The 27655-nt window shown below is 43.9% G+C and overlaps 1 protein-coding gene and 1 long non-coding RNA gene across 3 annotated transcripts in view; one reads left to right on the top strand and one right to left on the bottom strand.

Moving 5' to 3' along the window:
* Positions 1–7142: 7142 nt before the first annotated feature.
* The window catches only part of ANXA2 (annexin A2), a 44789-nt gene continuing 24276 nt past the window's right edge, over positions 7143–27655 (top strand). The window contains exons 1-3 of one of the 2 annotated variants that reach the window (XM_025883616.2): positions 7143–7257; positions 18594–18652; positions 22096–22195. In XM_025883616.2, the coding sequence (XP_025739401.1) occupies positions 18605–18652; positions 22096–22195 (148 nt within the window). In that variant the 5' untranslated portion in view covers positions 7143–7257; positions 18594–18604. Of the gene's footprint in view, positions 7258–13469; positions 13514–18593; positions 18653–22095; positions 22196–27655 lie in introns of those variants that run through there. The other variant, XM_073877100.1, reaches the window with a different exon arrangement.
* LOC141370002 (uncharacterized) lies at positions 23808–25381 on the bottom strand. Its single transcript, XR_012373644.1, has 3 exons — positions 25213–25381; positions 24085–24169; positions 23808–23861 (listed from the first exon to the last, which is right to left on the bottom strand). It is a non-coding gene; the product is annotated as an uncharacterized lncRNA (long non-coding RNA).

Raw genomic sequence — 27655 nt, 5'->3', positions numbered from 1 at the left:
TCAAGCAAGCCTGACCCTCAGGTATCACTGTCGTTGGGCAGTCCTCCCATACATCCTGATGCACCACTGGTCTCTTGGGTTACAAAACCGGCTCCTGCTTGCTCTTTGCTAATGTCCTCTTACATAGTGGGGAGGAATATGGTACCCTCTCCATAGTGACAGCATCTGCATACATGTGTCCCCAGTGTAAATCCCCTTATCTAGTTACCTGTGCATATCACAGGTTCCCAGTATTAGAAATCTAAATTCCTCTGCAGCATTAGAAATATTCAACAGTTTTCCTGTAGTTTTTATTTTGATAATATTCTACACAGATTCATTTACTTTATTTTTTATTTAAATTTTGTTAGTTAACATACAGTGCATTATTGGTTCCTGGAATAGAATTCAGTGATCGATCACTTACATACACCACCCAGTGCTCATCTCAAGTGTCCACTTTAATCCCCATCACCCATCTAGCCCCTCCCTCACCTACCACCTTCCATCAACCCTGAGTTTGTTCTCTGTTATTAAGAGTCCCTTATACCTTGTTTCTCCTCTCTCCTCTTTTTCTTTTCCCCCTTCCCATATGTTCATATGTTTTCTCTCTTAAATCCTCATATGAATAAGATCATATGGTATTTGTCTTTCTCTGACTGATTTATTGCACTTAGCATAATACACTCTAGCTCCATCCATGATGCTGCAAATGGCAAGATTTCATTCTTTTTGGTGACTAAATAATATTCCATTGTGTGCGCATGTGTGTGTGTGTGTGTGTATACACACACACATACACACCACATCTTCTTTATCCATTCATCGGTCAATGGACATTTGGGCTCTCTCCATAGTTTTGGCTATTGTGGACATTGCTGCTATAAACATTGGGGTGCATGTGCCCCTTCAAATCTGTATTTTTGTATCCTTTGGGTAAATACCTAGTACTGCAATTGCTGGATCATAGGGTAGTTCTATTTTTAACTTTTTGAGGAACCTCCATACTGTTTTCCGGAGCAGCTGCACCAGTTTGCATTCCCACCAACCGTGTAAGAGGGTTCCCCTCTCTCTGCATCCCCACCAACACCTGTTGTTTCTTGTGTTGTTAATTTTAACCATTCTGACAGGTGTGAGATGATATCTCATTGTGGTTTTGATTTGTATTTCCCTGATGATGACTGATGTTGAGCATCTTTTCATGTGTCTGTTAGCCATCTGGATGTCTTTGGAAAAGTGTCTATTCATGTCTTCTGCCCATTTCATAATTGGATTATTTGTTTTTTTGGGTGTTGAGTTTGGTAAGTTCTTTATAGATTTTGGATACTAATCCTTTATCAGATGTGTCATTTGCAAATATCTTCTCCCATTCCATACATTGCCTTTTAGTTTTGTTGATGGTTTCCTTTGCTCTGCAGAAGCTTTTTATCTTGATGAAGTCTCAGTAGTTCATTTTTGCTTTTGTTTCCCTTGTCTCCAGTGACATGTCTAATAAGAAGTTGCTATGGCCGAGGTCAATGACAAGTGTTCTTAGAAGAGGAGAAGGCACAGAAACAGAGAAGAAGGCCACGTGAAGATGGGGAAGGATCGGAGTGATGCAGCCACAAGGAACACTGACAGCCACCAGAAGCTGGAAGGGACAAGGAAGGGTTTTTTCTTGGAGCTTCCAGAGGGAGCACAGCCTTGCTGATTTGTTGATTTCATACTTTTGGCCTCTAGAATTGTAAGAGAATACATTTCTGTTGTTTTAAATCATGAGGATTGTGGTAATTTGTTATGGCAGCCTTAGCAAATTAACACAGGGTACATGAACATAAACAGCATTTTTGAAAAATGTTTATTATATTTTTATCCTTGATTTATAATTTGGATGGATATGGAATTCTAGTAGCAAAACAGTGACTTTATATTTCTTTCCTGATACATTTATAAGTTGGCATTCCTCTATAAATAAGAGCTTTCCTTATCCGACCTTTTTTTTTTTTTCTTTTTTGGTCATAAAGCGCGCATGCACAAGCAGGGAGAGCGGCAGGCTGAGGGAGAAGCAGACTCTCCGCTGAGCAAGGAGCCCCATGCGGGACTTGATCCTGGAACCCTGGGATCATGACCTGAGCCAAAGGCAGATGCTTAACTGACTAAGCCACCCAGGCGTCCCCTTATCCCATCTTTTGTGTACTTTTTCAAACTACCAGTTTAGACAATTCAATGTAATGTAATCAATTCCTCTCATTCAGTGTGATGCTCAGATTACCCCAGTTTTAACCAGGAGAGGCTCCTTCTAATTGGCTTTGTGTCTTCTTCATAAGTTGTTTAGCACAAAGCTCACCATGTATTTTCTCTGCCCCATTTCTGGAACCAACCCTTTCTCCTAGGCGAACTCTCATTTATTGGAGAATGGTATTTAGAAACTAAGATCTGAGTGTTGAGTATAATGCCATTCTTATTTCTTATCCTTCATGTATGACCTTTTAAAATCTCTGGAATCTTTTAGGAATTTCTCTCTGTTTGCATCCAGTGTTCTGAAATTTCATGGTGACGTGCCTTGGGTTTGTTTGGTTGGTTGGTTCTATTTATTATGGCTTTTCAGTATAAAAACTCATGGCCATCCGTTCTAGAAAATGGTCTTCAGTTATTTCTTGATGATTTTCTTCCCTTAGTTTTGCCTATTTTTTCTTTCTAGAACTCCTATTATTTGGATGTTGGATTTTACAAATAGTTCTTTTTCCTTTTCTGGCCAAGTCTTCAAATACAAGACATTATTATATACTGATTGTATATAACAAGGCTCAAAGATATAACAGCTATACAGCTAGAGAGAGCCTAAACCATATAATGTAGAGGACTTGGGACCAGCCTGTGTCTCACCAAAGCAATGGTAGTATATGGAAAATATGGCATGATGGAAAAAGCAGTGATTTGAAATGCAGAAAAAAATATATTCTAGCCTCAGGTCTGCCACTTGCTGGTCTAAGGGTTATGGTAGATTGCACAAGTGGTTGCCAACCATTCCTTCCATGTCAACACATGTCACTTCTGTGGAGGAAGTGGTGGAATCTATTTCCCCTTCTCTTGAATCTATGTTAAATGACTGGCTTTGACCAGTGCAATACAGAGGAAGCATTCTGGGCCTGGCAGCTTCCACTTTTATTCCTGAACACTATCAACCACCTTGCTGCAGAGAGGACCTTTTGGATCTTCCAGACTCTATTTGGGTCTCCTAGCCAATGCTAAATAAAACCAGAGATGAGCTGACCCAGTGAACTCTGCCCTTTGCAGAATCATGAACAAATGGTGGTGGTTGTTTTATGCCTGTAAGATGTGGAGGTAGTTTATTTCCTAATAATAGTAAGTGAAGCAAATTAGTACCCTGATGTGGAGTATTGCTATAACAAAAACCTAAAATATGTGACAGTGACCCTCACTGCCAGGCAGTAACCAGAGAGTAGACAGTTGGTGGAGGTTGAAAGGGTGGTGAGGAAATCGCAGTAGGAGGTTGAAGTGGCAGCCTAGGTTATGAATTGGGAGAATGTTTAACATTACCATTGCCTGTGGTCACATGAATGATAGATGATAGAAAATATGCCCAGTGAACTCTGAATCTAGCCAAGGAGATTGCTAGGCAGAATCCTGAAAATGCCAGTGGTCTTCTTTTAGCTGCTTATGATAAAGTATAATAGAAAAATGCACTAAAGAAAGATGTTTGGTTTTCAAGCAGAATTGCTAGCCAGTAAAAGATGTGAGAAATGGCCTCAGGATAAAGATCAAATCATGTGGGGCTACAAAACCTTTTTTTATTTTTAAGATTCCACAGAGGGGCGCCAGGGTGGCTCAGTCAGATAAGAGTCAGACTCTTGATTTCTGTTTGGGTAGTGATCTTATGGGGTCCTGAGGTCCAGCCCAGCGTTGTTGGTCTCCACACTCAGTGGGGAGTCTGCTAGAGATTCTCTCTTTCCCTTTCCCTCTGCCCCTCCCCCCCACTTGTGAGCTCTCTCTCTCTCCATAAAATCAATAAATAAATCTTAAAAAAAATAGATTCTAGGGAGATTTAATATGGTATGTTGAAGACCATCTCAGGTCTTCTAGGAATCTTAAGTGCATTGCTCTAATCTGACAAGCACAAAGTAGAGAGGTCTGTTTTTAGAAAGAATAATACATGTGAATTTTGGAGCATGGAGTTAAACCTCATTAAGATTTACAGAAAACCCATAATGTTTTTGAGAAAATGGTATTGGTTATAAATTTATGGAGCATAGAATGAACCTCAATAAGATTTATAGAAAATCCACTTAGTTTTAAAGATAATTGTATTTTTTTTTAAATAATTGTGTTAATGAAAGAATTGCCAGCTTTTTTGGACACAAAAACAGGACAAAATGAGAAGTTTCTGGACCTTTGGGTTTCTATTGGTATGAAGCAGACTGAGAGAGCTAATCGGCTACAAATGTGGGCTATTCTTAAGGAAAAGGAGATATTTCGGACAGTGTAGTGAAGAGGTCAGTGTGTAAAGCCCAAAACTGATCAGACCTGAAGCAAGGATCAGCAAACCATGACCCATAATGCCAATCCAGCCTGTTGCTGTTTTTGTATAATCGACAAGCTAAGAGTCTTGGCAGGTTCAGCTTTTCTTCTTGAAAAGCCACACCATTACTACCCTGGTATAGAGATGAAGAACTTGAGGATGAGAGACCAAGGGACGGAGAGACCTAGCCTGCTCTCAGACATTCTAGCAGCCCAGCTGAGGCACTACACAAATGGGTTAAACCACTTTTGATCCTCCAACCCCATTTGAGCTGCCCCACCCAACATCATGTGGAACTGTCGGGCTGTCCCCACTGAATTCTGTCCAGATTGCAAAACCACAAGCAAATAAACGGTTATGTATATTTTAACCACTAAGTACTGGTAGTAACTTGTTACACTGCAACAAGTAACTTGAGTGCATTATTTAATCTCTGGACTGGGCAGAAGAATTTATTTGGGTTCCAGCTTCATCTATAAAAATTAAGGATCAGACAAGTTAGTCTGAAAACCTCAGTGTGCTCTAACATTCTATTACTCTGCGAATGATTCTATTATTTAATTTTTGTGAGTGCCTATCATTGCTAGCTATTAGCAGTGTTCAGATATGGCAGACAAAGTGTGAATAAAATAGAGGCTTTAGAGGACAGTATGCACAATAGTAGACATAATCTGAGATCCATTGTAGTAAACATTCTCCCCAGCTATGGGGGAAAAAGAAAGGAAAAAGAGAATCTTTGCACAAAGAGATAAAAAAGTTCTTTTATACTGGCAGAATTGGCCCCACATTCCTCGGATAGCAAACCATGACTTCTAATAGCTTCATTTTTATAACATCAGTGTAAAGTTCTGGAGCTTGAAGCAAACAAGCTGTTGCACAGATTTGTATGTCTGAATTTGCTAGAGTCCCAAGATAAACAAAAAAACATTCTTTTGGAGACTTGGTGGCTTTTATGCATTCCATAGGATTTGAATTAAATCTTATCTTCTGTAGAGGGCCCACCACACACAAGTAGGAGTAAGGGGCTGTGCACCCTGTCCTGAAAGGAATAGAAGGGAGGCAGAAGCCTGTCCACCATTAATAGTCAGCCTGTGTTCCCTTCTGTTCCAAAATGTTCAGAGGAGTAGGCAGATAAACACGATTTCTGCCTGTAAGACTTTCAGCCTAAATTGAGCTATAAATGTAAACGAGGGGGCTCCTGGCTGGCTCAGTCAGTGGAACCAGCAACCCTTGATCTCAGGGTTGTGACTTCGAACCCATGTTGGGTGTAGATATTACTTAAAAATAAAATCTTTTTTAAAAATGTAAATCAGAAACTGTTGGTTTATTTTCTACATGTCCTTCTGATAGGGCCTATTAAGTATCATTACAAGTGAATGAACTGGGTAACCAAGAGCTCAGGGCTGAGTGTCCAGAGGCCCCCCGCGCCCCCCCGCCCCGCCTTTGTGGCTAGCTGGCTAGGTGACCATGAGCATGGCTACCGACGTCTTTTGGCTTTCCTTTAATTTTATGGTTCCCTGAAGTGAAATGATGATCAACTAGAAAGTAAAAATAGACCTCCAGATAGGTGGAAGATTAAAACACATAAGCAACAGGAGTAGGAGAAGAGCTCCGTGAAATGTGTGAAAGAATTCAAAGGTGCAGGGAGAGGTCTTCAGGATTCTTAGCCAAACATTCTTGCTAGTTTGAAGTGTGAGTACAGTATTTGAGCAGCCATACACAAAAACATGTTTGCTTACATGTTGCCACTGTGGTTCGTAGAAATAGAGAAGGAGAGAAAAGCGAGAAACTGAGCAAAACCGAGCAGAGGGAGCCAGCAAAGAGGCAGCAAAAGATCGGGAGTTATGAAAGAAGGAAGGGAGGTTAACTTCTCTGTTGGAACTCGAGGCTCGAAGCCACCGGCCCCACCCAGCCCGGATGGCCTGCCACGAGGACGCGCAGCGCTGCCAGGCGTACAGGGTGCTGAGCCCGGTTGTGGGAGGTGTGGAGAGAAGCTGAGAGGACCGCGCTCCGGAAGAATGGGCTCCTCCCGGGGCGGGAGGGGGGGTGGGATCTTGGAGCCTGGCTTTGGCCTCCCCACCTGTTCCTCATCCCAACCCTGGCTCCGGGCCTGGCTGCGCGCTGCGAGGCCCACGTGAGCCACTCTTTGAAGGGCAGGACCCGGCGGATCGCCCGCCCCACTCTCCTCGCAGGAACTGTTGGTTAGAGGTTAAGCTAATATGTTTGCAGACGGTAACTGGCAGCTGGAGCTGGATGCCAACGGCCCCCGCTCAGGGGAATCTCGATTTATGTTTCTTGGAACAATTAGTTCTTCCATTTCATTGACCCCTAAAAAAAAAAAAAAAGTAACTTAACCAAGCTCTGCGTCTATTAAAGTGTTGCTAATTTATAAACCTAAGTCAGGGCTGAGAACTTGACATGGCGCTGAAAAAGTAAAAGGAGCAAGGGTGGAAGAAACGAGGCCGCCGATGGGCCTCAAGGAACCTTGGCAGTGCTTTAATGGAAGGCAGGGCAGTGGGCGCGGGGGCCGCTCCCTCATGGCGCGGCTCGGGAACGTTCCAGGGCGAGGCCGCCCCCAGTAGGCGGGCGGCCGGGGTGAGTCACCCTGACTCGGGGTGGGAGCGGGCAGGGGGAGGCGGGGCGGGGCGGGGCGGGCCTCCCTTGCACAGTGAGGATGTGGCGGCTATAAAAGCCCCACCCAGGGCAACCAGCTCTGCTCTACAACTGGGGACGCTCGCAGCTCTCTGCGCCGGGCCCAGGTAAGCGGGGGTGCGCCCCGCCCTCCCGCTATGGCCCCGGGGCCGCCGCGCTAGCGGGGCGGGGAGCAGCGGGAAAAGAGGAAGACGGCCTTGCAAAGAGCCTTGGGCCACAGGAACCCGGGAGGCCGTCCAGGGAAGGGGGCTGGAAGGGCGGTCCACCCAAGGGGTTCTGCGGAGAGCAGCGTAGTAGTAGGGTGGTCTGGGTAGGAGTGAGGGGGACTGGTTGTATCCCGGCGTTGGGGTTGCAAGGCAGAGGAAGGGGGTCGGGCATCCCCCCCGAAGTGCTTCCAGGAAGCTCCGAGACGGGGGCGGGGGCGGGGGCGGGGGGGACGGAGGGAGGCCCCACATTCCAGACGTGTCGGCTGCCGCGGTGGGCAGGGTGTGGCTGCTCGGGTAGCCTTGGGTCCCGGGCGGAGCAGTCTTGGGGGCATTTCCCTTCACGTTTAACAAAAGCTTAACGGCCATCTAGAAAGTAATCTCCCTCAGTTTTAAATTATTTGGGGGTGGGGGAAACCGCGCATTTGTGGAACTTGTACCGACCATCTGGAAGGAAGCGGTGGGGGGGAGGATGAGAGGTGGGAGTTTGTAGTAGCAACCTCTCTCCCCAATAAAACAAAACAAAAAAGGGGAAAAAAACCCTCAGCTCATTCTCCTTTGTCTAGATTATCTTCTAGGAGAACAACCTCTGATTTCAGGGTTATCTGGGGAGTTTGCCACTTGGTTGACCATTTTTGCGTCAGGAAAGAAGTGTCCCCCAAGTCTGGGGGGAAGGGGAGGAAGAGAATTGTCATTGACTTTACTCCCAGTGGTGATGCAGCAGTGAGTCAGGGACGAGGGTACAGAAAAGGGCGTGCCCCCCCCCACGTTGCTCCTAGAGCTCTGTGGCGGTCTCAGCCTCTGGTGTGGAGGGCTGGATTCCGTCAACTGGCTGTTGAGAAGGTGGGAGGAGAAAATCAATTTCCTTATCTGGGAAAGTGGCTTAAGAATGCCAATTCTTACCTCCACCTACACAGTTATTATGGAAGACTTCAAAAAACATGTTCATTCAAAAATGAGTATGTAAAGCACACTGAAAACACTAGGTGCCGTACCAATGCAGATGGTCACTTTTATGTTAAGATTTGCCCTTTTTAAGCTGTGGGTGTTCTGAATCTGTAAAAGAGCGGGGGCTTCATGGGTGCACACTGGGTCTTTACCTAGAGCCTTAAGATCCTAGAGTCCAGGAGCCTGTTCCCTGAGCTCAGACTAACTCTACTGATGGATTCTATCCAGAAATATGTGCTACTGTGCTGGTCTGGAGCTTGGTGGTTTGGAATGCAGAACGTACTTTCTCACTGAAACAATGTTATAAAGCTGTTTAGGTTCCCAGGTTAGCCCAGAAACCCCTGCTTAACGTACCCCCTACTTAACGTGCACTGTATCTAAGTATTGATAGTACGTGCTTAATTTGGTGGTGGGGGGTGGGTAAAAGTGAGGAGGAAAGGTGGGAGGATAAAGGATGAGGGTATGTGGGTAGGAAGAATAAATCATTGAAATATTATTCTGGAACTTTCCTTGGTTTTAAGAATGACCCTGATTATTTTAATTGGAAAATTGTATCTTTGTTCCTCCCCCCACTTTGTTTTTTCCACCTTCCTCCTATGTCCTAAGCATCGCTCTTCTCTGACATATTATAAAAGCCATTAGGCTTATCCATTTCTGCTGCTGTCCCTCCTTCCTATTTCAGTGTACTTACTCCCAGTTGGAGACTAGGAAATCAAATCAATATCCATTAAGTTAGGTACGGTTGGTGGTCCTGAAATCCTCAGCAACACAGAAGAGTTGTATTATTTAAAAACCAAGAAAACCTTGTTAACCTAAACAGATCTGTGCTTTATGAAATTAGGGGACATGGAATTAAGGAGCCACATAATTATAACATTCAGGCATTGTGAAGGATCTCCGATGAGGCCAGCTTCAGAGAGGCAAACTCCGGGGAGGAGTCCGCTGGCCAGTGTTGTTAAGACATTCCTGCTTAGCACTTCCCTCCCTTCTTCCAAGTCCATCGATTATCTAAAAACTTCAAGGGTTTCTCCGAAAGTGTCTTGTCACATCTGTAGTGCAAGGGTGTGACCATCGATGTGCATTTCTTTAGTTAAGAGTTCACGATTTGGAGACCTGGATTTTGTAATTTCCTGCAGTGCCAAGTGGACTGCCTATGGCAAATGCCCAGGAAATCCTGCTTACTCACTGGCTTTGATTAGGTGCTTGTTCTTGGATTGTGTCTCAGTATTTTAACATCTTGTGTCTCTGAGCTATTAAAGTACTGTATTGATTGACATTAGTCTGGATGTCACGGCCATTAGTGTCCTGACTAATTTCTGACTTAAGTAGTTTTCCTGGCAAGGTAGGTATCCTTCTATAATTGCTATTGATTTTGGGGGCTCTAGGCTCATCCTGCACCGTTGGGCCTGGGATCTTGCACTGACACACTCATGAGCCTCATGCAGGGCTGTGTGGCCTGCTGAGGCATTTTTTTGTTAATGGAGAGTGGCCCTGTCTCAAGGAGGAGTCCGTCTCTACTGGGCTGCTTTGAACATCTATTCATTCCACAATATTTATTAAGCATCTATCCTGTTCTACTCGCAGATAGAGGTACTGGGTATGCAAAAGTGAACAAAACAGACTGAAAAAAAAAACAAAACAAAACCAAAAACCTGCTCTTTAGACTTGAAGTCTGGTGAGGAGAGAAAAAAATAGAGCAAATAAGTGAATCGTATAGACAGTAATTGGATTCTGAACCTTACATTTTCCCAAATTAATATTTTAGTTTCCAAACTTGGCAGGGGCTCATTTCCCCTTTAACCTAGCTGTTCCACAAATCTGAATGTCGTATTTAGCCTGCCTTGTGGTAGGGTTTTTTAAAGTTACTGTGACTTAACCTGCCTTCCGGATTTTATTGTGAGAATTAAATAGAAATGGAATGCTCCTTTTTTTTTTTTTTTTTTTTTTTTAATTTGCACATGGGAATCTACCTCCCTCATTTTCCTTGGTGCCACACCCTATTTTAGTCAGAGGCTACATCAGGAAATTCCAGTTCTTTTAAAAAAATTCTTTCCTCCCCTTTTCTTTCTGTTGCCAGAGGCGGGCTCTGTCTACTTTGTTGGGAAGCAGGTCAGCAGTAGGGGTCAGGAGATGCCCAGGCTTGTTTTGGGTGGATCCAAACCGAGAGTACCTCTGAGTCTCCCTTCTAGGGTACACCCTGAAGCTTGAAGACGTCTGCGCTCAGTCTTGTCAGAGAGAAGTCAGTACATCCAAGTAGTCTGAGTTCTAATCCCAGGTTCGGTGTGTAAAGTTCTGAATCAGGGGAGTGGCTGTGACCTGGGGTCCTTGCTCTTTGTCTCCCTGCCACACCCAGTGTACACACTCATAGCTCAGAGGAAATCGGAGTCCCAAGGTCACTTGCAAGTTCTTCCTCCTTTCTGCTCCTTCCTTGCATTCCAAGTGCCCTAGGAGATGTAGGTTACATTTGCATGTTATCCAGGGGACAGAGCTAGGACCCAGGCAGCCCTGGCAGTACAGAGGTGGGGTGCTGGGGTGGGAGTGGGCTGTCTATCACGATGAGGAAGAGGCTGCCCGTGAAGTGACCTGCCAGGCTTTGTGAAGATGTGCAAGGAAGCTGGCAGCTTAAGCATCCAGCCCAGATTGTATGGAACTGGAACTGCATTTAGGATGTTCAGTCTGAGGGAGAGAAAGAAAATGGAGCAAGAGTGCATTGAAAAAGAAGCCATAATGATATGGAAAGACCACGTGTGTGTAAACCGTCCATATATGCGATTGAGCGCCTACTGTTTGGTAGGCACCGCGCTCAGACCTATAAGGAAACAGAAGTGAATGTGACAGAAACCCTATGGGCAGATAAAATGGAAGACCACCTTTATATACTCATTTTTGCTATTTCACAGACACACCGAGACAGGAGCACAGAGCAGGGAGAGGTGCAGGAGAAAAAGTACAGTATTTTTTGTATCCTGAAGTCTCATGAGGGACATCAGCTGATCAAGATTGCGTGTTTCCAGGGAACCTGGGCCTAGAGGCGGTAGAACTGTTCTGAGTGTATTTAGAGAGGAATGACCGCCCAGTGTCACTGCAGTGTGTGTGTGTGTGTGTGTGTGTACACGCGTGCGCGCGGCTGTGTAGGAGATATTTATGGAAAGGGAGGTAAAGTCCAAAGTGTGGGAGATCTTGAAGGCTAAGTTTAGGCTTTTTCTTTTCTTCTTTTTTTTAAATTTTATTTTTTTTAAAGATTTTATTTATTTGATGGAGAGAGCATAAGCATGGGGAGTGGCAGGCAGAGAGAGAGGGAGAAGCAGGCTCCCAGCCAAGCAGGGAGCCTTGACATGGGGCTCGATCCCAGGACCCCAAGATCATGACCTGAGCCGAAGGCAGAGGCTTAACTGACTGAGCCATCCAGGCTCCCCGTTCAGGCTTTTTCTGTAGGCACCAGGTCTCCATTAGAAACACAGTAAGTGGGCCATAAAACATTGACATTGCGCTGTAGCTGTAAAAGACCTTGATTTCCCAACCCTAAAAGTGTCCCATGCCAGCTGACTTCATTCTTCCTGCCAGTCTCTCCACCCACTCCAAACCCATGACCAGGAACTGACAAGAGAAACTCTGAGAACAAGAGGCTGCCATGTAAGTCTGTAGGCAGCAAACAAATACACATTGATTCAGATCAGGTAGCAAAAGGTATAAGCCAGGGCAAGTGCTATTTTGTCAGTCCTGTTCAGTTTGATCAAGGCCACTGGGCACAATTCCAGGCTTTCTGCAGGATGACTTGGCCTTGTGACTCAGGCATTGATCAAGACCATAAAGTCAAGGAGAAAAGGATGTGTTTTCAGGAAAGTTCTATTGAATAAAAAATGCTTTGGGGGGTGAGGAGTAGATGGAGCACAATATGAATTCCACTACCAATCCCACTCATGCAACCTCCCCCCCGCCCCCTTTTGGTTTAAAATTCCAGACTGGTCCTTTAGACCAGGAACTTTGCACAGGGAAGGTTTTGGTGGGGAAACCCAACCCTCTGCACTGCCACCCCCACACATTTTCACTTTAAAAATCCTTGTTTGTATCATCCGGTTCCTGATTGATTCAGCATGGTTGCTAGGGCTGTGTTTTGTGGTAACATATCAACACCGCGTTTAAACTGTAAAGTGGGTGTGTCCATGAAACTGCTGGATTGTGCTCAGATTTCAGATTTGGCTGTGCAGACCAGCCCTGTCTCAACATGTTTTTGTTTGTTTGTTTGTGCGAATTAGTATTTGGGTTCTCTGGAGCTGGTTCTTAATTCATTTCAGTAGAAGCTTGTTTTTGCTGTTTGCAAAGTGTTGACTTTTGGGTTTGCTTTGTCTCAACTCTTTAGCAAATTTTGTTTTACTTTCCTTTTTCGGGAAGAAGTTAAATCTGTTTCACTTGTACTGTTTTTATTACTGTGTGTTTGAAGTGAAACAATAAAAGACAAAAAAATAGGTAGAGTTTAAAAAAAGGACAAACTTTTAAGTATCTTTTAAAGACAGTCCTACGTTAAATGTAAATGTTTTTCAACAGCTGCACAGATTTCATTAATGTCTAGCTTTGTACTCCAAGGGCTTTTCTAGTCAGGTGGCTAACAGTCTTCATTCATTAATATTTTCAAGGCCAGAGGAGAAAACTGTTCCCTTCATGGCGGCGGCAGCGGGGCGGTGGGGGGGGTGGCTTCGAGGAACGAGTGAGTCCATTCTCACCCCAGTGGTGAATTATTTCAAACCAGTTTGAAGTGGGTATGATTCTTTTACTAAGTGTCTCTGTACCTCTCTAGTTGTTTTTTTTTTTTTTTTTTTTTTTTTTAGGTTTATGTATTTTTTGAGAGAGAGAGGGAGGGGAAGGAATCTCCCCACTGAGCTGGGAGCCAGATGTGGGGCTTGATCCCAAGACCCCGAGATCATGACCTAAGTGGAAGGCAGATGCTTAACTGACTGAGCCACCCAGGTGCCCCGCTAGTTATTTTCGTAAAGGAAAAAAAAATGCCCAATAAAGGGCCGTTTTAATGATCTTGTCTAGTCAGCCAGCCCTTCCCTGGGAATGGAAGGTACTGGTGTGTGCAGATACTACTCATCAACAGATTGAATTTGCTGACTTTTTCCCCTTCTTTTTTTTTACAAGTTGAAACCAGTTGGAGATCTGGGTGAGGTCGAAGTGCTGGAAAGAGTGATGCAGACTGCCATTTTCGTGTTCTGTTAGAAGTCTGCCAGGAAAGGAGTGGTTGTTCTGTTCTTAACACACTTAAGAATTTTACACTGTGATGAGGAATCAGTGGGGGTGGAATTGTCACATGGCTCATAGACCTCATTTTATTCTCAAAGCACTGGGTAAATTAAGGCAGAGCTCCTGCTTTCAGTAAGAAAATTCAGCCTCCAGAGCAAATGTGGTGAACAGATTAGATGAATATTGGGGAACAAATCACTTTGACTTTCAGGCTCGCTTCTATTTCCACAGCCACGCTTAAATTTGCACCATTCAGAAACCAATATTTTAGGCCCCCCACAGGGCACTACAGTAGACACGGCTTGTTTTAAACTTGTCTTCTTGGTTCTCCCAACACCCAGGGACGGACATTCTCCTCCATTCTTTCTCCCCAGCCTTTCCCCCATGTTTGTCTGGCTGGAAGCTTCCAGGGTAATGGCCCTTCTCAAACCTGTCAGTACCTCAACTTTAATCTCTTAGCTGATCTCACTCCTATTACTTTTATCTTTCTCTCTGAGTCTTCATCTTTTGGAATGGAGAACCATTGTGAAAGCCGCCAGGGTGAAGACCTAAGAGTCAAGATGACCCAGATTCTGGCCCTGCCTGGATTCTCATTAGCTGAGTAATCTGGGCTATCGCCTCAAGTGTCTCACTGGGGCAAGACGAGAAGAGAGCTGGAGAGCCCTGTGGGAGGGTGTGCCTGCAAGCCAAGAGTGTGTGCTTGTCAGGGGTTTGTTGATTGATTATTCGAAGGTTACCAGTGTTTATAACCTGCAGTAGCCCTACCAAGACTTTCTTTTCCTGCCTTCAAGGGTAGCACTGCACTGATGTGTTCTCATTAGTCAAACGTACTATGTTAAGCTGATGTTTTAACAAATGTTATGAGTGGCAAAGCCGACTGTTTCTTCTAGAGGCTAACCAGTCCTCCACAAAATGACTGCATTGCCAGGGGATCAGATGTAGTGAAGACACGAGGGCCGTATTTTATTTGGAAGGTGAAAGTTGTTTGCCATTAAGCTTGCATAAAATAGGAAATATTTATTGGATACAAAACAGCTTGCACAGAGTTATAGTAAGCTTCATGGAGATTCTTTTGTGGTTATTGTGACATTTTTGCTTTTTCTGCAGAATGGTTATAAATAATGCAAGTGTAAATGTTAATTATGCCAAATACCAACTTGATTCTGAAAGTTTACTTAGCCCCTGGAGTGTGCAGAGGCCCTCCTAAATTTGTGGGGGACCAGGACGCTGTGAGGGAGATGAGGTAAAAGATATCCCCTGCTGCTTTGAATTGTACTTAGGCACTTGCCATTTGGATACTGGGTACATGGGGGAACTCAGTACGGTGTGCTCAGCAAAGAAGTCTGCTGCCACCAGAAAGTGCTTTTGGCCTTGGAAGGTGGGAGAGAGCATATGGGATGGCAGCTACAGCCAGCCCATGAGCAGAGGCCAGAGCAGTGGTGATTTCCGGAATGGGCACGGCCTCCTTAAGTAAAAGGAGAGGTGAAGGTAAGGAGATGGGGGGGAGGCAGGGGTCAGGGCGCTGTGGATGAAAGGAGTACAGCGTTTGGGGAGAAGCAAGTAACTGTTAGGCTCAAGTCCACTTTTGCTGGGGGAGTAGATAGAAGGCGCTGAGGCTGGGTTTCTGTGCCAATCTTTGAGGGCTGGCCTTAGCTGGAATAAAAGAAGGCTACTACTGAAGGATGGGTTTTGAACTATTTCGACGAGATGATGTGTAGGAATTTAATTGATAGTAGCATGTGGGGTTGATGTGATGAAAGAACAGGACAACTGTGGACAATAAAAGGGAAAGAAAGATTTGTGGGGCCTTTAAAAACCCCGATTTTCTGTCTCTCCTCAGTGTGTTGCAGCTGTGGGAGAAGAATTAACAGGAATGGAGAGTGTATGTCAGATTGTCTTTGGCTTGTACAGTGACGAGGGTCCCATGTGAGACAAGCTTCGGCAGCTGTCTGCAAAACCAGTGCTCAGGGCTGGAAAGGCAGCTTGGAAGAACTGTACAACAAAAACTTACTGTGCCTCTGTGGTCGAGATTCCCTAAACAGCAGAACCCGCGTTGAGGCACCTGATTGAAGAATGAAGTGGACTTTTAATCCACATTTCTTTGTGAGCAGAAACAATTCTGTTTGCAAGTCTGACTTAACCGATCCTCTCTTTGGGGTTTTGCTTTTTTGTGGCATTTTTATTTCTTAGCCATTTACAGTGGGGACTAGAATTCTGTAAGGCAGATGACAACAGTTTACCCCTCACTGCAGACCTGCTGCAGTTCTGATGAGGCTCAGGGGTGATGGTCAAGGTCAGGATTGGGTGGGTGGTGTGCTATGGAATTCATCTCCGCTTTGGTGATTCTCAGGCTGATGGATACTGATGAGACCCTCTGGAATATTTCTTGGCCCAAGTAGGATATATATATATATATTTTTTTTTTTAAAGATTTTATTTATTCATTTGAGACACAGAGACAGAGAGAGAGAGAGAGCATGAGCAGGGCGAGAAAGAGGGAGAGGGCGAAGCAGGCTCCCCGCCGAGCCAGGAGCCCGACGTGGGGCTCGATCCCAGGACCCTGGGATCACGACCTGAGCCGAAGGCAGACGCCCGACCATCTGAGCCACCCAGGCGCCCCAGAAGTAGGATATTTCTTGCTCTATCAAGACAGACTCAAACTTGTCTGTCCTGACGAGAAATACATGACCCGGCTACTGCAGACGTTTTTGGTCTAGGATTGGACCATGGCACCCTGGGACCCTCTCGACCAGCACTGCCCAACAGAAATAGAATGTGAGCTGCATATGCAATTGTAAATTTTCTAGCAGCCACATTAAAAAAGGGAAAAGAAACAGGTGAAATTAAATTTAAATAATTTATTTTGTTTAACCCAACATGTCATAAATACAATATATAATCAATATAAAAAACGGAGAAATTTTATAGTCTTTTGCTCATGCTAAATCTTCAGAATCCAGTGTGTAGTTTACACGTACAGCACATCTCGGTTTGGACAAGACACTTTCCAAATGCTTGATAGCCACGTGTGGCTGGTAGCTGCTGTATTGGACAGCCCAGTTACAGAGATGCATGGCCTCCCACACCAGAGTGGTATATTTGCTACAACCGAGGAACCTGTATTGATATATTGCTGTCATTCAGAGCCCATAGCTCACATTAGGGTTCACTCTTAGTGCGGTACATTCTATGGGTTTTGGCCAATGTATAATGGCATGTATCCACCGTTATAGTATCATGCAGAGTAGTTTCACAGCCCTAAAACTCCTCTGTGCTCCACCTCTTCATCCCTTCCTCCTTTCCCTCTAATTCCTGGCAACCACTGATCCTTCTACTGTCTCCATGGTCTAGCCTTACCCAGAATGTCATATAGTTGGAATCATACCATGTATGTGGTATGTAACCCTTCAGACTGGCTTCTTTCACTTAGTAATATGCCTGTAAGATTCCTCCATGTCCGTTCATGGCTTGATAGCTCATTTCTTTTCAGTTCTGAATGATATTCCATTGTCTGGATGTAGCACAGTTGTATTTATAGAGCAAGACCTTTTACAGTCAGGATTACATCCCAGCCACGGGACATATTCGGGGTTGGGGGTGTCTGAGAGCTGTGGGAGTGTGGGGTAATTGGAATAGCTTTGATTTTCTTTTTGCCATGCTTAAAACTATACTGTAATCACGAAGAGCGAGGGGTGGTCTAGGAGAGAGCTCAGGATGAAAATCTTGCAGAAAGATCTCCATAAACACAAATAAAGGCGAATCTTCTTACATTCCCCCACCTCCACCCGACGCAGAGCCTAGAATCTGCTTAGTCCACAGTGTTCTGATAAGTTAGCAAATGTCTGTGTTAAATACTTCCTCCAAGCCAGTTTTATGAAAATATTTAGACCATGCAAACTGTTGGGAAAATGGAAAGCTGGATTTGCATGGGCATAATTTCTTTGATCAAAGAATATTAAGCAAAGAGACCAAAGCAGGAGTTACTTCAATTCAGATGTCGATCCCGCTGTTTCAGATTACAGCTCTGCTCTATTTTCCTTCTTTTGGGGATGCTGCTGCTGAATGACCCATCTTGTCTCAGTTGAAATGAATTTCCTGCTACTTGGGCACTCTTCATTGGCCGAGATTGGTATATCAATTCCAAGAACTTGTGATTGCAAAGCTGGAAAGCCAATTCATCAGCCTAGTGTCACTGCCCGATTAAGTGTATTAACTGGAAGATGACTTCATCTCATCCCTTTTGAATCTTAAATACAAGGGATCAGTCTTTTCTGGAATGAGTTAATGTCAGAAAATCTGTTCATGGTCTTTTTCATAAACAGTTGCATATCTTGTAAGCATTGGTGAGCTAAGAAAATCATGGATAGTGATAAAGGTTCTGTTTAGGAATGGGCCAGTGTGCAAATGCTATTGATTTCAGGTCCTTTTCAGTGGGGTAAATTACTGGTGAGAAACACAGAAGCAGTGGCTTCTGTTGGACAAGCTTATCACTTTTCACGAGAAATGGAAGATTCAGTCTTATCCTGTTCGAACAAGTTGCATGAGCCTTGGGGAGCATTTTGTTTTTGTATTCACAAATCAGTCTCCCAGCATTCTCTTTACACAGAGCATGAAAAGACTAGCTACTTCTTCGTCTTTTTTTTTTTTTTTTTTAAGATTTTATTTATTTATTTGAGAGAGAGCGAGAGCATGAGGGGGCAGGCAGAGGGAGAGGCGGGAGCAGACTCCCTGCTGAGCAGGGAGCTCAGTGCAGGACTTGATCCCAGGACCCCCAGGATCATGACCTGAGCCGAAGGCCAGATGCTTAACCAACTGAGTCACCCAGGCGCGCCCCGACTGGCTCCTTCTGTAGTCCATCCGAAACCTAAAAACCATCTCCCAGCTTTAATTTGCCCAATCATAAGATAGGAATTGCATCTATTTGCAAAAATTACTCTACTATCCTTAGATGAAATGGTCCAAGAAATAGAGATTAGTATAATGGATCACTGCGCTTCAGGGGAAAGGAAAGCCTCTTCATAAATACTTTTTGTTGTACTTTTTCCCCCCAGCTTCCTTCAAAATGTCTACTGTTCACGAAATTCTCTGCAAGCTCAGCTTGGAGGGTGATGTGAGTATATCATTTTCACTTTGCGTAATTTTTGCAAATTAGACATCTTTGGATAACTGTGCTACTCTCTTTCCTTGTACGTCTAAGGACAACACGGACAAATTTAGACAATCATTCCCCACTCTTTGTTCCACTTTTCTTCCCCATTACTTGTACTGTTCCCAGTAGTAGTTCAATTTGACAGACATGTTATGGCACTAGAAACTTCTTTAGCATCACATTAAAATTGGACAGGCATTAGTGACACCGGGGTGGCTGGAGTTTTATTCTGTTATATACTTAGTGTGTCAGTGGTAGTAATTGTCATGATGATACTTGAATTTTAATGTCATACCCTGGCATTTTATTAATGATTGGCATAAGCTACAGCCCTATCAAAAATGATCCTTGCATTTTGGACTTCTTACAGTGTCCTAGACAAGGACTTACGTGTTTGTTGTTGTTGTTGTTTTAATTTCTTTTCTCCAGAAGAACTAGAATATTTGTGTGTGTGTGTGCGTGTGTGTTGTGTGTTTTTGTTTTGTTTTGTTTTTAGCTAAATAAGAAAATATTCTAATTCATCATGTTTCCTTTTTTTGCTTTGGCTATCAGGGAGCTCAGAATTGTATCTAATTGTCTTTCACAGGAAATAAGTGAGCCTGGAAATTCTGATGCATCTGCTTTGTTTTACAGTTAAAAATTTTTTAAACTGTGAAATTATAAGTTGTTGCAAATACTTTTAAAATCAAGTAGAATATAAATTATGAATATGTAAAAATATCTAATAGTACCATACATCTTTCCGGTCATCTTGGCAAAAATGGCTTTTACAAAAACTCAGCAGTAACACTGGTTTGTGATAGGCATATCTTGCAGATACTGCAAAATATGCTCTTACGGGGGAAACTGAAATACACAGAAGCACTCAAAAGTCACTTGACAGCAGTTTGGATTAGGTGGTACAGAACCCTCTGTTATCTCTGGTGCTTGCCATCAAATGTTCAGGTAGATTGCGTATATGCGAACACAGGTTGTATGGACTATAGAGACTGTATATTTTTAATCTTTCCTCATGGAACTTGTGCACACTGTTGTTGGCAACACTTAGGAGCTGCATGTTGAGGTCCAGACAAGTCCAAGAGCTAAATAATTCTTTTTTTTTTTTTTTTAAGATTTTTATCCATTCATTTGACAGACAGCGAGAGAGGGAACACAAGCAGGGGGAGTGGGAGAGGGAGAAGCAGGCTTCCCGCCGAGCAGGGAGCCCGGTGCAGGGCTCAATCCCAGGACCCTGGGATCATGACCTGAGGTGAAGGCAGACGCTTAACGACTGAGCCACCCAGGCGCCCCAATAATTTTTTTTTCTTAATGGATCTGATGATTAGATTGTTTTTAGTATCAGATTTCAGAAAAGGGCTTTTCGTGTAGCCTTTGAAGTTACTTTAGTATAATGCATCTCTCTGTTTGGAGAGATGGGACTGCAATAGAAAATGTCATACTTTCCCCCATATTTTGGAGGAAGAAAAAAAACACTTTTCCACAATAATTTGATTTTCAGACAAGTGGATTCTATAGATAATAGGTTAAATTATCCATTCAGTTTTGTTTCTAGAAGTTTTATAAAAGGTATGCAAAACTTTCCCTACTCACTGTTGTTTTTGGAATAAAACGACATAGCGTCTAGGAAATGAAGCCGTATATGTGATATGGCTCAATGACCAGACTGCCTGCCTTTGTAAATAATTGATGGCATTGTTAATAAATAGGGAAGTGTTTTTCTTAGATTTCCATCCACATTTTGTAGCCACCATAACAAATACAGTATTTCAGAATAACCCTTTGTCCTTACCTTTGCCTAAATGTATGTTCCATTTCCATTGGTGTAATCTTACTGGAAAGTTCAGTAAAATTAGATGGGAAATACTTTAGTAATCCACTGTGCTTCAGAGTTATAAATGTTAACTGGATTCACTATTTGGCCAAGATGGTCCCAAGTGCATTTTGAAATACTCTGTCTAGTCCTGAACTTAGATTTCTGGTTTGCCCTGGGAAACATTTGAGAGGATGTCATCTTAGTTACTTACATATAATCGCACTCCTAATAAAACCAAATGAAATGGGTGCTGGGATGTCTCCTAATGTGTTGCCTGTGGGTGGAGAGGTAAGTCAGGGAACCTCAGACTCTGACTCTCCCCAGAAACTGAGCTAAGGCAAAAATCATCACATTACGATGGGCATTATGTACTCGGGGGAGGTCGTGGATGGACGAATCTTGGTGTTGGAGGTGGATGGTTCCACTGACAACCTAAACCACATTGTCCATCTTCTTTTGCCTGCCCTATGCTTTGGGACCGGGTAGCAGGGAGGAGGGAAGCTGTAAGAGCTCTCAAGGAAGAAGAGTAATTAATTAACACTTTGGATAGAAGAACTGATGTAGACACATACTACTGTCCTTACATCAATCTGGGGTGGTGGGGTGGGATGGAAATGGGTCCATCAGATCAGGCAAGGTAATGGGTTTTGAAAAGCATTGGAAAAGGAAGAGAGTATGGTTTAAAAGGCAATAAGGGGAAAAAAATTTTTTTAAAGGTGTTTTATTTATTTATTTGAGAGAGAGAGACAGCAAGAGAGGGAATACATGCAGGGGGGATTGGGAGAGGGAGAAGCGGGCTTCCCGTGGAGCAGGGAGCTCAGTGCGGGGCTCGATCCCAGGACCCTGGGATCATGACCTGAGCCAAAGGTAAGAGGCTTAACAACTGAGCCACCCAGGCGCCCCACAAAAAAGTTTTTTTTTTTTTAAAAGAAATAGGAAGGGTGGTAGCCATAGAGTTAAAAGCATAATGTTACAGACAGCAGAGGAGAGGACCGAGGAGAGAGCAGGAAGCAGGAACTTAGCGAACACAAAGAGGATGTGGGCCAGGAGGCCTGACTGCCTTGGTGCCCGGGCTTCCCTCACTTATCTGATAGTCTGAAACAAGCAGGCCAGCATTAGACATTTGCATTTTAAAGAATTGTGCGCTCAGTGATACAGGCCCGGTGGAAATTCAGATGCCTGTAGCAAAAACTTGGCTAAACACACTTGGCATTCAGGCATTTCCACGTTTTCGGCTTGTTTCAAATTGTTGCCGGCCCAGTTTAATGCTTTTGAAAGCCTTCCCAGATAAATGGTGGTTTCCGGTGCCCAGCTTTGGGCTGTCTGCTTTTGAGCTTGCACTAGAGGTAGGATAAGTGAAAATACAAACAGCATTTTCTAAACTAGCTGAGCTTTTGAAGATGAATTCTCATTAGAAACAATGAAGTTTCTTATTCTCTGTGTGATGGCACATTAATACTTACCTAGTTACCTAGTCTATGAAGGATTTGAATTGTTTAAAGAAACAATAGAAAAAAATCTATTTCGGGGATATTTCAGCAGGAGGCTTTTAAATGTGTATGACTTGAGTATGTTTGTGTTTTAACCTCAGCACTCCACACCCCCAAGTGCGTACGGGTCGGTCAAAGCATACACCAATTTTGATGCTGAGCGTGATGCTCTGAACATTGAAACGGCCATCAAGACCAAAGGTAGGTGACATTTGTCCTCTTGTCAGGCTGACAATGACTGAGGCATTTTTAGTTGTCTCTTCATTCTCCCTCAAATCTCCATTTACTAGTCATTTGAAATTGTGCTCGAGCTTTAATGGAGTGGGTCTAAACCTTCCGCATCTCACCCCACCCTCCCTCCCTCCCTCCATCCTTTCCTTTCTCTCTTCCTCTTCCTTCCTCTCTTTGGAGGGAAGACTTAAAACATGAGAAAGTATTTTAACCAAGGAGCGTAGTAACAGGGAAACGGGCCTCAGCTGAGAGCAGGAGGCCTGATTCCCTGGATGTGTGTTTGGGCTCTGCTCTTCACTTGGAAGCCTCTGTGCCTCTTTTTATAAGGAAGAGGTTGGTCAGGGTGATCCCAAACTGGCTTTTTTCGGTCCTATATCCCCCTGTATTTCAACACATTTGTTGGAAAAATTGTACTAATTTGCTTTTAGATCTAATGAACAAAAAACTCAGACTTTTTTTTTTAACCCTATTAGTTACACCACTCCTTAGACCTGGACCTTGAATTAGAAGAGGTGTCAGAATGAGTGTATTTCCTCGAGTTCCAGGATGAGTAAGAGAGGGCCGGAAGGCATAAGAACTTCCCTTGGAAATAAAGCGGATAAAGCATTTAATTGGGTGGGGGTGAGTAAGAACTTGTCCGGGCCATCGTTGTGCTGTTTTCTGTGTCTGTAAAAGTTAATGTTCAGACTCTTTGGCTTATGTTAATGAAGAGTGTGTCTTTGGGCTTGCCCCATCCCCCGAGTCCCTGGGACATTGTGATTATTGTGGTGAGGCTTGTGATTCACCGCACTTTTTCCCCTTTTGGACAAAGCCCTTCTCTCACCGTGAGGCTAGATTGAGATGCAGACCTGCCCCAGCAACCAGAGCAGATGCTGGTTCATACCTCTGCTGAAGAGCCACGGACAGTCTTCCCTTGGAAGTACAGTGTTTTAACTTATTGACAAACACACTTGTACAGTTCACATGCAGGTCACCGACAGACTGGGAACCAGAACCGGGATGCCCTAGGAACCTAAAACAGGGGTGATCATATTCCTGGCTTATTTATGTCTGCATTATTTACTGATTGTGCCCCTTTTCACTCTCAGAATTGTTTTGTTTTGCGGGATAAATTCCATCGCCATCTTTCCCAAAACGCTTGGAGAAACTGGTGACTTTGTTTCCAGAGATAGGACGGAAAGGAGAAAGACCTTTTACGTCCTGTGGCTCTGACAGGACACAAAGATTTGCATCATCCTAAAGCAGCCTCACGCTCCCCGGGGACACTGGGTACCTCCCAGAATGACTGCCCGGACAGCTGGAGGGAGAATCAGACCTTTCAAAAGTCTTCTTTTATTGAGGCTTTCAAATGACTATACTTGTCAAAGGCCAGGCTGAGAAGTCAGGAAGTCACTAATCAGAAAATGAGACTAAACCGTGCAGGCTTATCTCACCACAGACCGTTCTCTTTGGTGGAGCCGGGGTGTAGTGGATGAGAGATTGCGCAATCACGGCTCTTCGCGTCTTGGCTCTGCCGCTCGTTTCCCAGCTAGCCGACTCCGGAAAAACACTTCACTTCCTTAAGCTTCAGCTTCCACATACAAAGTAGGGCTAATCAAAGTTCCACCTCACACAGTTGGGAAGTATGAAGTGGTGCCTGCCATGTAGACGGTGCTCAAAATGTGTTATCTCAACACACACTCAGACGCAGACACACACACACACACACACACACACACACTCACACTCTAACACTCACGAGCGTGCGCATACACATGCGCACGACCCACTTTCCTACAACTCACCCTACCTCACTATTTGGGTGTGCCTGCATTCCTGGGGTTTCCGAACACGCCACTGCAGAAACACGCTTAACTCACCTCACAGTTATCTGACGAAGAAGGTGCCTTTCACAAGTTCGACAAAGGCTGCTTTCATCCTTGCATGAGAAAGCTTTTAAGCGCCCTGGAATGTAAAGATTGCGCAAATGAGTTCTAGTCACAGCTGAAACTCCCCTGGTAATAAAAATACCTTCAGGCCCTTTCTGAGTTAATCGGAAAATACTGTAGTTTCTAAACAGAGACGTCTGGAGGGCTTAGATTTGGATTCCCGCATTCCAGTTTGGTCAAAAGCAGCTGACATCACCATGATCCTGGTTGCCACTATTTATTGAGTGCTCATTATGGGAAGGCATTGCACCAAGCGCTTTAGGAATGTTCTTCTTAGGTGAATTTCAGCTTCATCCTGATGTAGTGTTATATCCTCTCCAATTTGTGGGTGACACAGTTTAGGATTAACATGGTCCAGGTTTCTTGGCCTTGGTTCACATTGGGATTTGAACAACTTTGTCCAACCCCAGGCCTGTGTTCTTAAACACCCCGATGTTGTGCCACCCACCTGTTGAGGATTGGACTTTTTTCCGTTGCCATAAGTTATTTTCAGACATGAAAAAAATTTTGCAGTTGTGGTGCTGTTGATATCAGATACATGTCATATTTGTGGCCCAGCTTTAGGTGCCCTATCTTCTCTTCAGACTTAATGCCTAGTGACTTTCACTTAGGACCACTTACTTATTTTTGGTGCCTAGTAATTGTAGAGAGTAACTGAGTTTTCTGGAGTTAATTCTCTTAGTCTTATAAAATAATTTCTGGGTTGTTAGTATGTTTGGGAACCTTAAATCCTTCTAGGAAACTATTGAGGAGAAAGAAAATGATACTCATATAGAGCTCAGTGTACCAAAGGTGTTTATATCAGCAATTGGTTATGGTAGTGAAAAACCCAGCTAGTTGGGGAATGACTTAATAGGTTATGGTAACTCCCTCTGTGTTACATAGAGTATCTGTAGGATGTGAAATGTGAAAAATAAAATTTATGAACAATTTTTATTGAGATATAGTTCACATTCATACAATTTACCTATATAAAATGTGCAATTAAATTTTTTAGTGTGTTCACCGAGTTGTGCAACTATCGCAGTTTTAGAATGCTCATTTTAACAATGCATTCACCTTAAAAAGTTGTCAGTTGTGAAACTGATTCTTTTCCTTTCTTGTGCTTTCAGCGTATTCTGTGTTTTCCAAATTTTCTGTGATGACATGTATCAACTTCACAAATGGAAAGCAATAAATGTAATTACAAATAAAAATGAAATCAGTAGTTGGGAAAGTAACATCCCTTTGTCCCTTTCCTCTTCCTCTTGATATTTGTAGGTCACTCATACCACTTTTAAAAATGAGCTAATTAATATTTTAGCCTCCTGTTTGAAAGCCCTTCTATTGTGTAATTAAGAAGCTTGTGCCACACCTTCACTCCACTCCAGTCTCAAGCCCTGTATGGAAGAACACAATACTCCGTGATTGCTGTTTCCTTGACATCAAAGAAAACAAAGGGTAAACCTTGAATGCTGATAATAAACAAAGACCAAAGGACCATGAAAAGATGACCCTGTGGGCCTCCCCCTCCCAGGTAGGGTAGCCCAGGACGCGTGCCCACGCGTGCCAAGCACAGAGCTCTCTGGGCGTTACCTGCTCAGTCTGACTGACCACGGACTTCCTGTTGGTCTGAGTGCTCTCAGGAAGGACGGCAGGGAGCAAGTCTGTGGAGGGTCCTTCTGTTGCTTTGAAACAGGGTGGTAAACTGGAGCAGGCCTGGCAGGGGGCGGGGGGGGGATTAGAAGGAGGGGCAGAACTGGGTGAGATCTGGACTGGTCACGAGGACCGGAAACACTTACTATTCCTCCTTCCCCTCAGCCACATCCTCTCTCACCTGGGCTGTCATGGCTTCTGTCCTCTTCATGGGTCTCCTTGCTTCATCCATTGCAGATTCTCTCTCTAACTTCATCTCCAGGCTACTTGGAGCTTTTACTCTGACAGGGGTGTGCAGCCCCCATCTCGTGGGAGTGCTAGCCCACTTCTAACACCCACGTGGTTCCCACTCACCTCTCGGAGTGAGCCCATACACAGCCTCTTCACGCTTTCTCTGAGAAGGAGGCAGAATCAATTATTCCTTGGTCTCTGTCTCAGATGCTTCATGTAAGTAATTTACAGCTCTTGTCGTGTTGTGTTGTAGTTATTTATGTATGGATTTGTTTCTCCCACCAGAATGTGAGTTCCTTGAGGGCAAGGATTTTATTTCATTAAACTTACTTAATCTTATTTACGCAGCCCCTGAGACTGTGTGAAAAAGTAAATATTTAACCTATATGTAAATAGCAGTCAAATTGCATACAGATCCTAGACCACACAAGGTGAGGACAGAGAAGGGGGACACATGGCTGGTGAGATGAGGCAGCAGAGAGACAGTTCCAGAATCTGGACAGTAGCCAGAAAGGATAACAGTTCCCTAGTGAGCTCTGATCTGTTTTCACAAAATGAATTTAGCTCAGAAGTCTGCTTTGTTTTTAGTTTGAAGGGATCTCAGTATTTCTTGAGTATGTTGCCTAAACCGAACGCATGGTGGTTTTGTGTATACTCTGGCTTGAGGTGGACCATACAATTACTTACCTTAATTTATGTCTAGGTATAAACTGAATAAAGCCATGCAAAAGTAGTAATATTGCTTAATTGACAAGAGGTTTCTGAGACTTAAATCTGTAGGAGTCTCTTGGTCTAGATTGGCCTTGGGTTAAATATACACTGTGGAGTGTACAACACAGCTGTGAATGGTTTACCATATGGGTCCAAATAACTAGAAAGGAAAGTCAGCTAAATTAGAAAAGGATGAATCCAGACTACATAAAATAGATTGTAATTAGAAGCAGCACAACCCCAGAGTTAGTGTAAGTGCCAATAGACTGATACAGCTTTGGTCTCTCTCTCTCTCTCTAGAAGGGGAGGGAAATGAGTTGCCCTATTATTATTGCCAGTTTTGATTTTAGCAGTATTTGTGTTCTCCGGAAGGGATGCAGAAGCGGGTGATTTTCCCCCCCCCCTTCTTACAGGCACAAGGAGAGAGAAGCATAACTGCAGCAAGTTTATGCATTTATTTTTTTCTTATACTTTTAAAATGGAACCCTGTTTTCCAGCATGGCCAAAAATACAAACATCCCACGCCAGTGGAAAGCAGGCCAGGACGTGTATTTTTGGTTTCACCTGTACACCTGGAGGAATATTCATTCAGCTGAGATGGCAATTAGGAGTGTATTCTCTTGAAGATGCCAGGAGGCAAATTGGCTCTGAAAGGTGGCTTCTCTCTAAGGGGGGCGGGGGGGGGAGAGGGCCCAAAACCTACAAGAACCCTTAAGTCTGAGAAACACTGTACTTGTGAGAAAGGTCCCTGCGGCTCGCGCAGCTCAGGCCTTCCTCTACAGGAACAGGAGGAAGGGAACCTTCTCTTCGCTGAGGCCTTTCCCTTTGTGATCAAGTTTACTTTTGACTGAGCTCTCGTCTTACAGCCCTGCTGGGAACAAAGAGGGACCGGTGCTGAGTCACGGCCACTTCTACTCTGAGCACA

Source organism: Callorhinus ursinus, unplaced genomic scaffold (genome assembly GCF_003265705.2).
Source record: "Callorhinus ursinus isolate GAN/ISIS: 27379988/994484 unplaced genomic scaffold, GSC_fseal_2.0 scaffold25, whole genome shotgun sequence".
Lineage (NCBI taxonomy): Eukaryota > Metazoa > Chordata > Mammalia > Carnivora > Otariidae > Callorhinus > Callorhinus ursinus.
The sequence above is the reverse complement of the archived record's forward strand: the minus strand, read 5'-3'. Positions and strand labels throughout refer to the sequence as shown.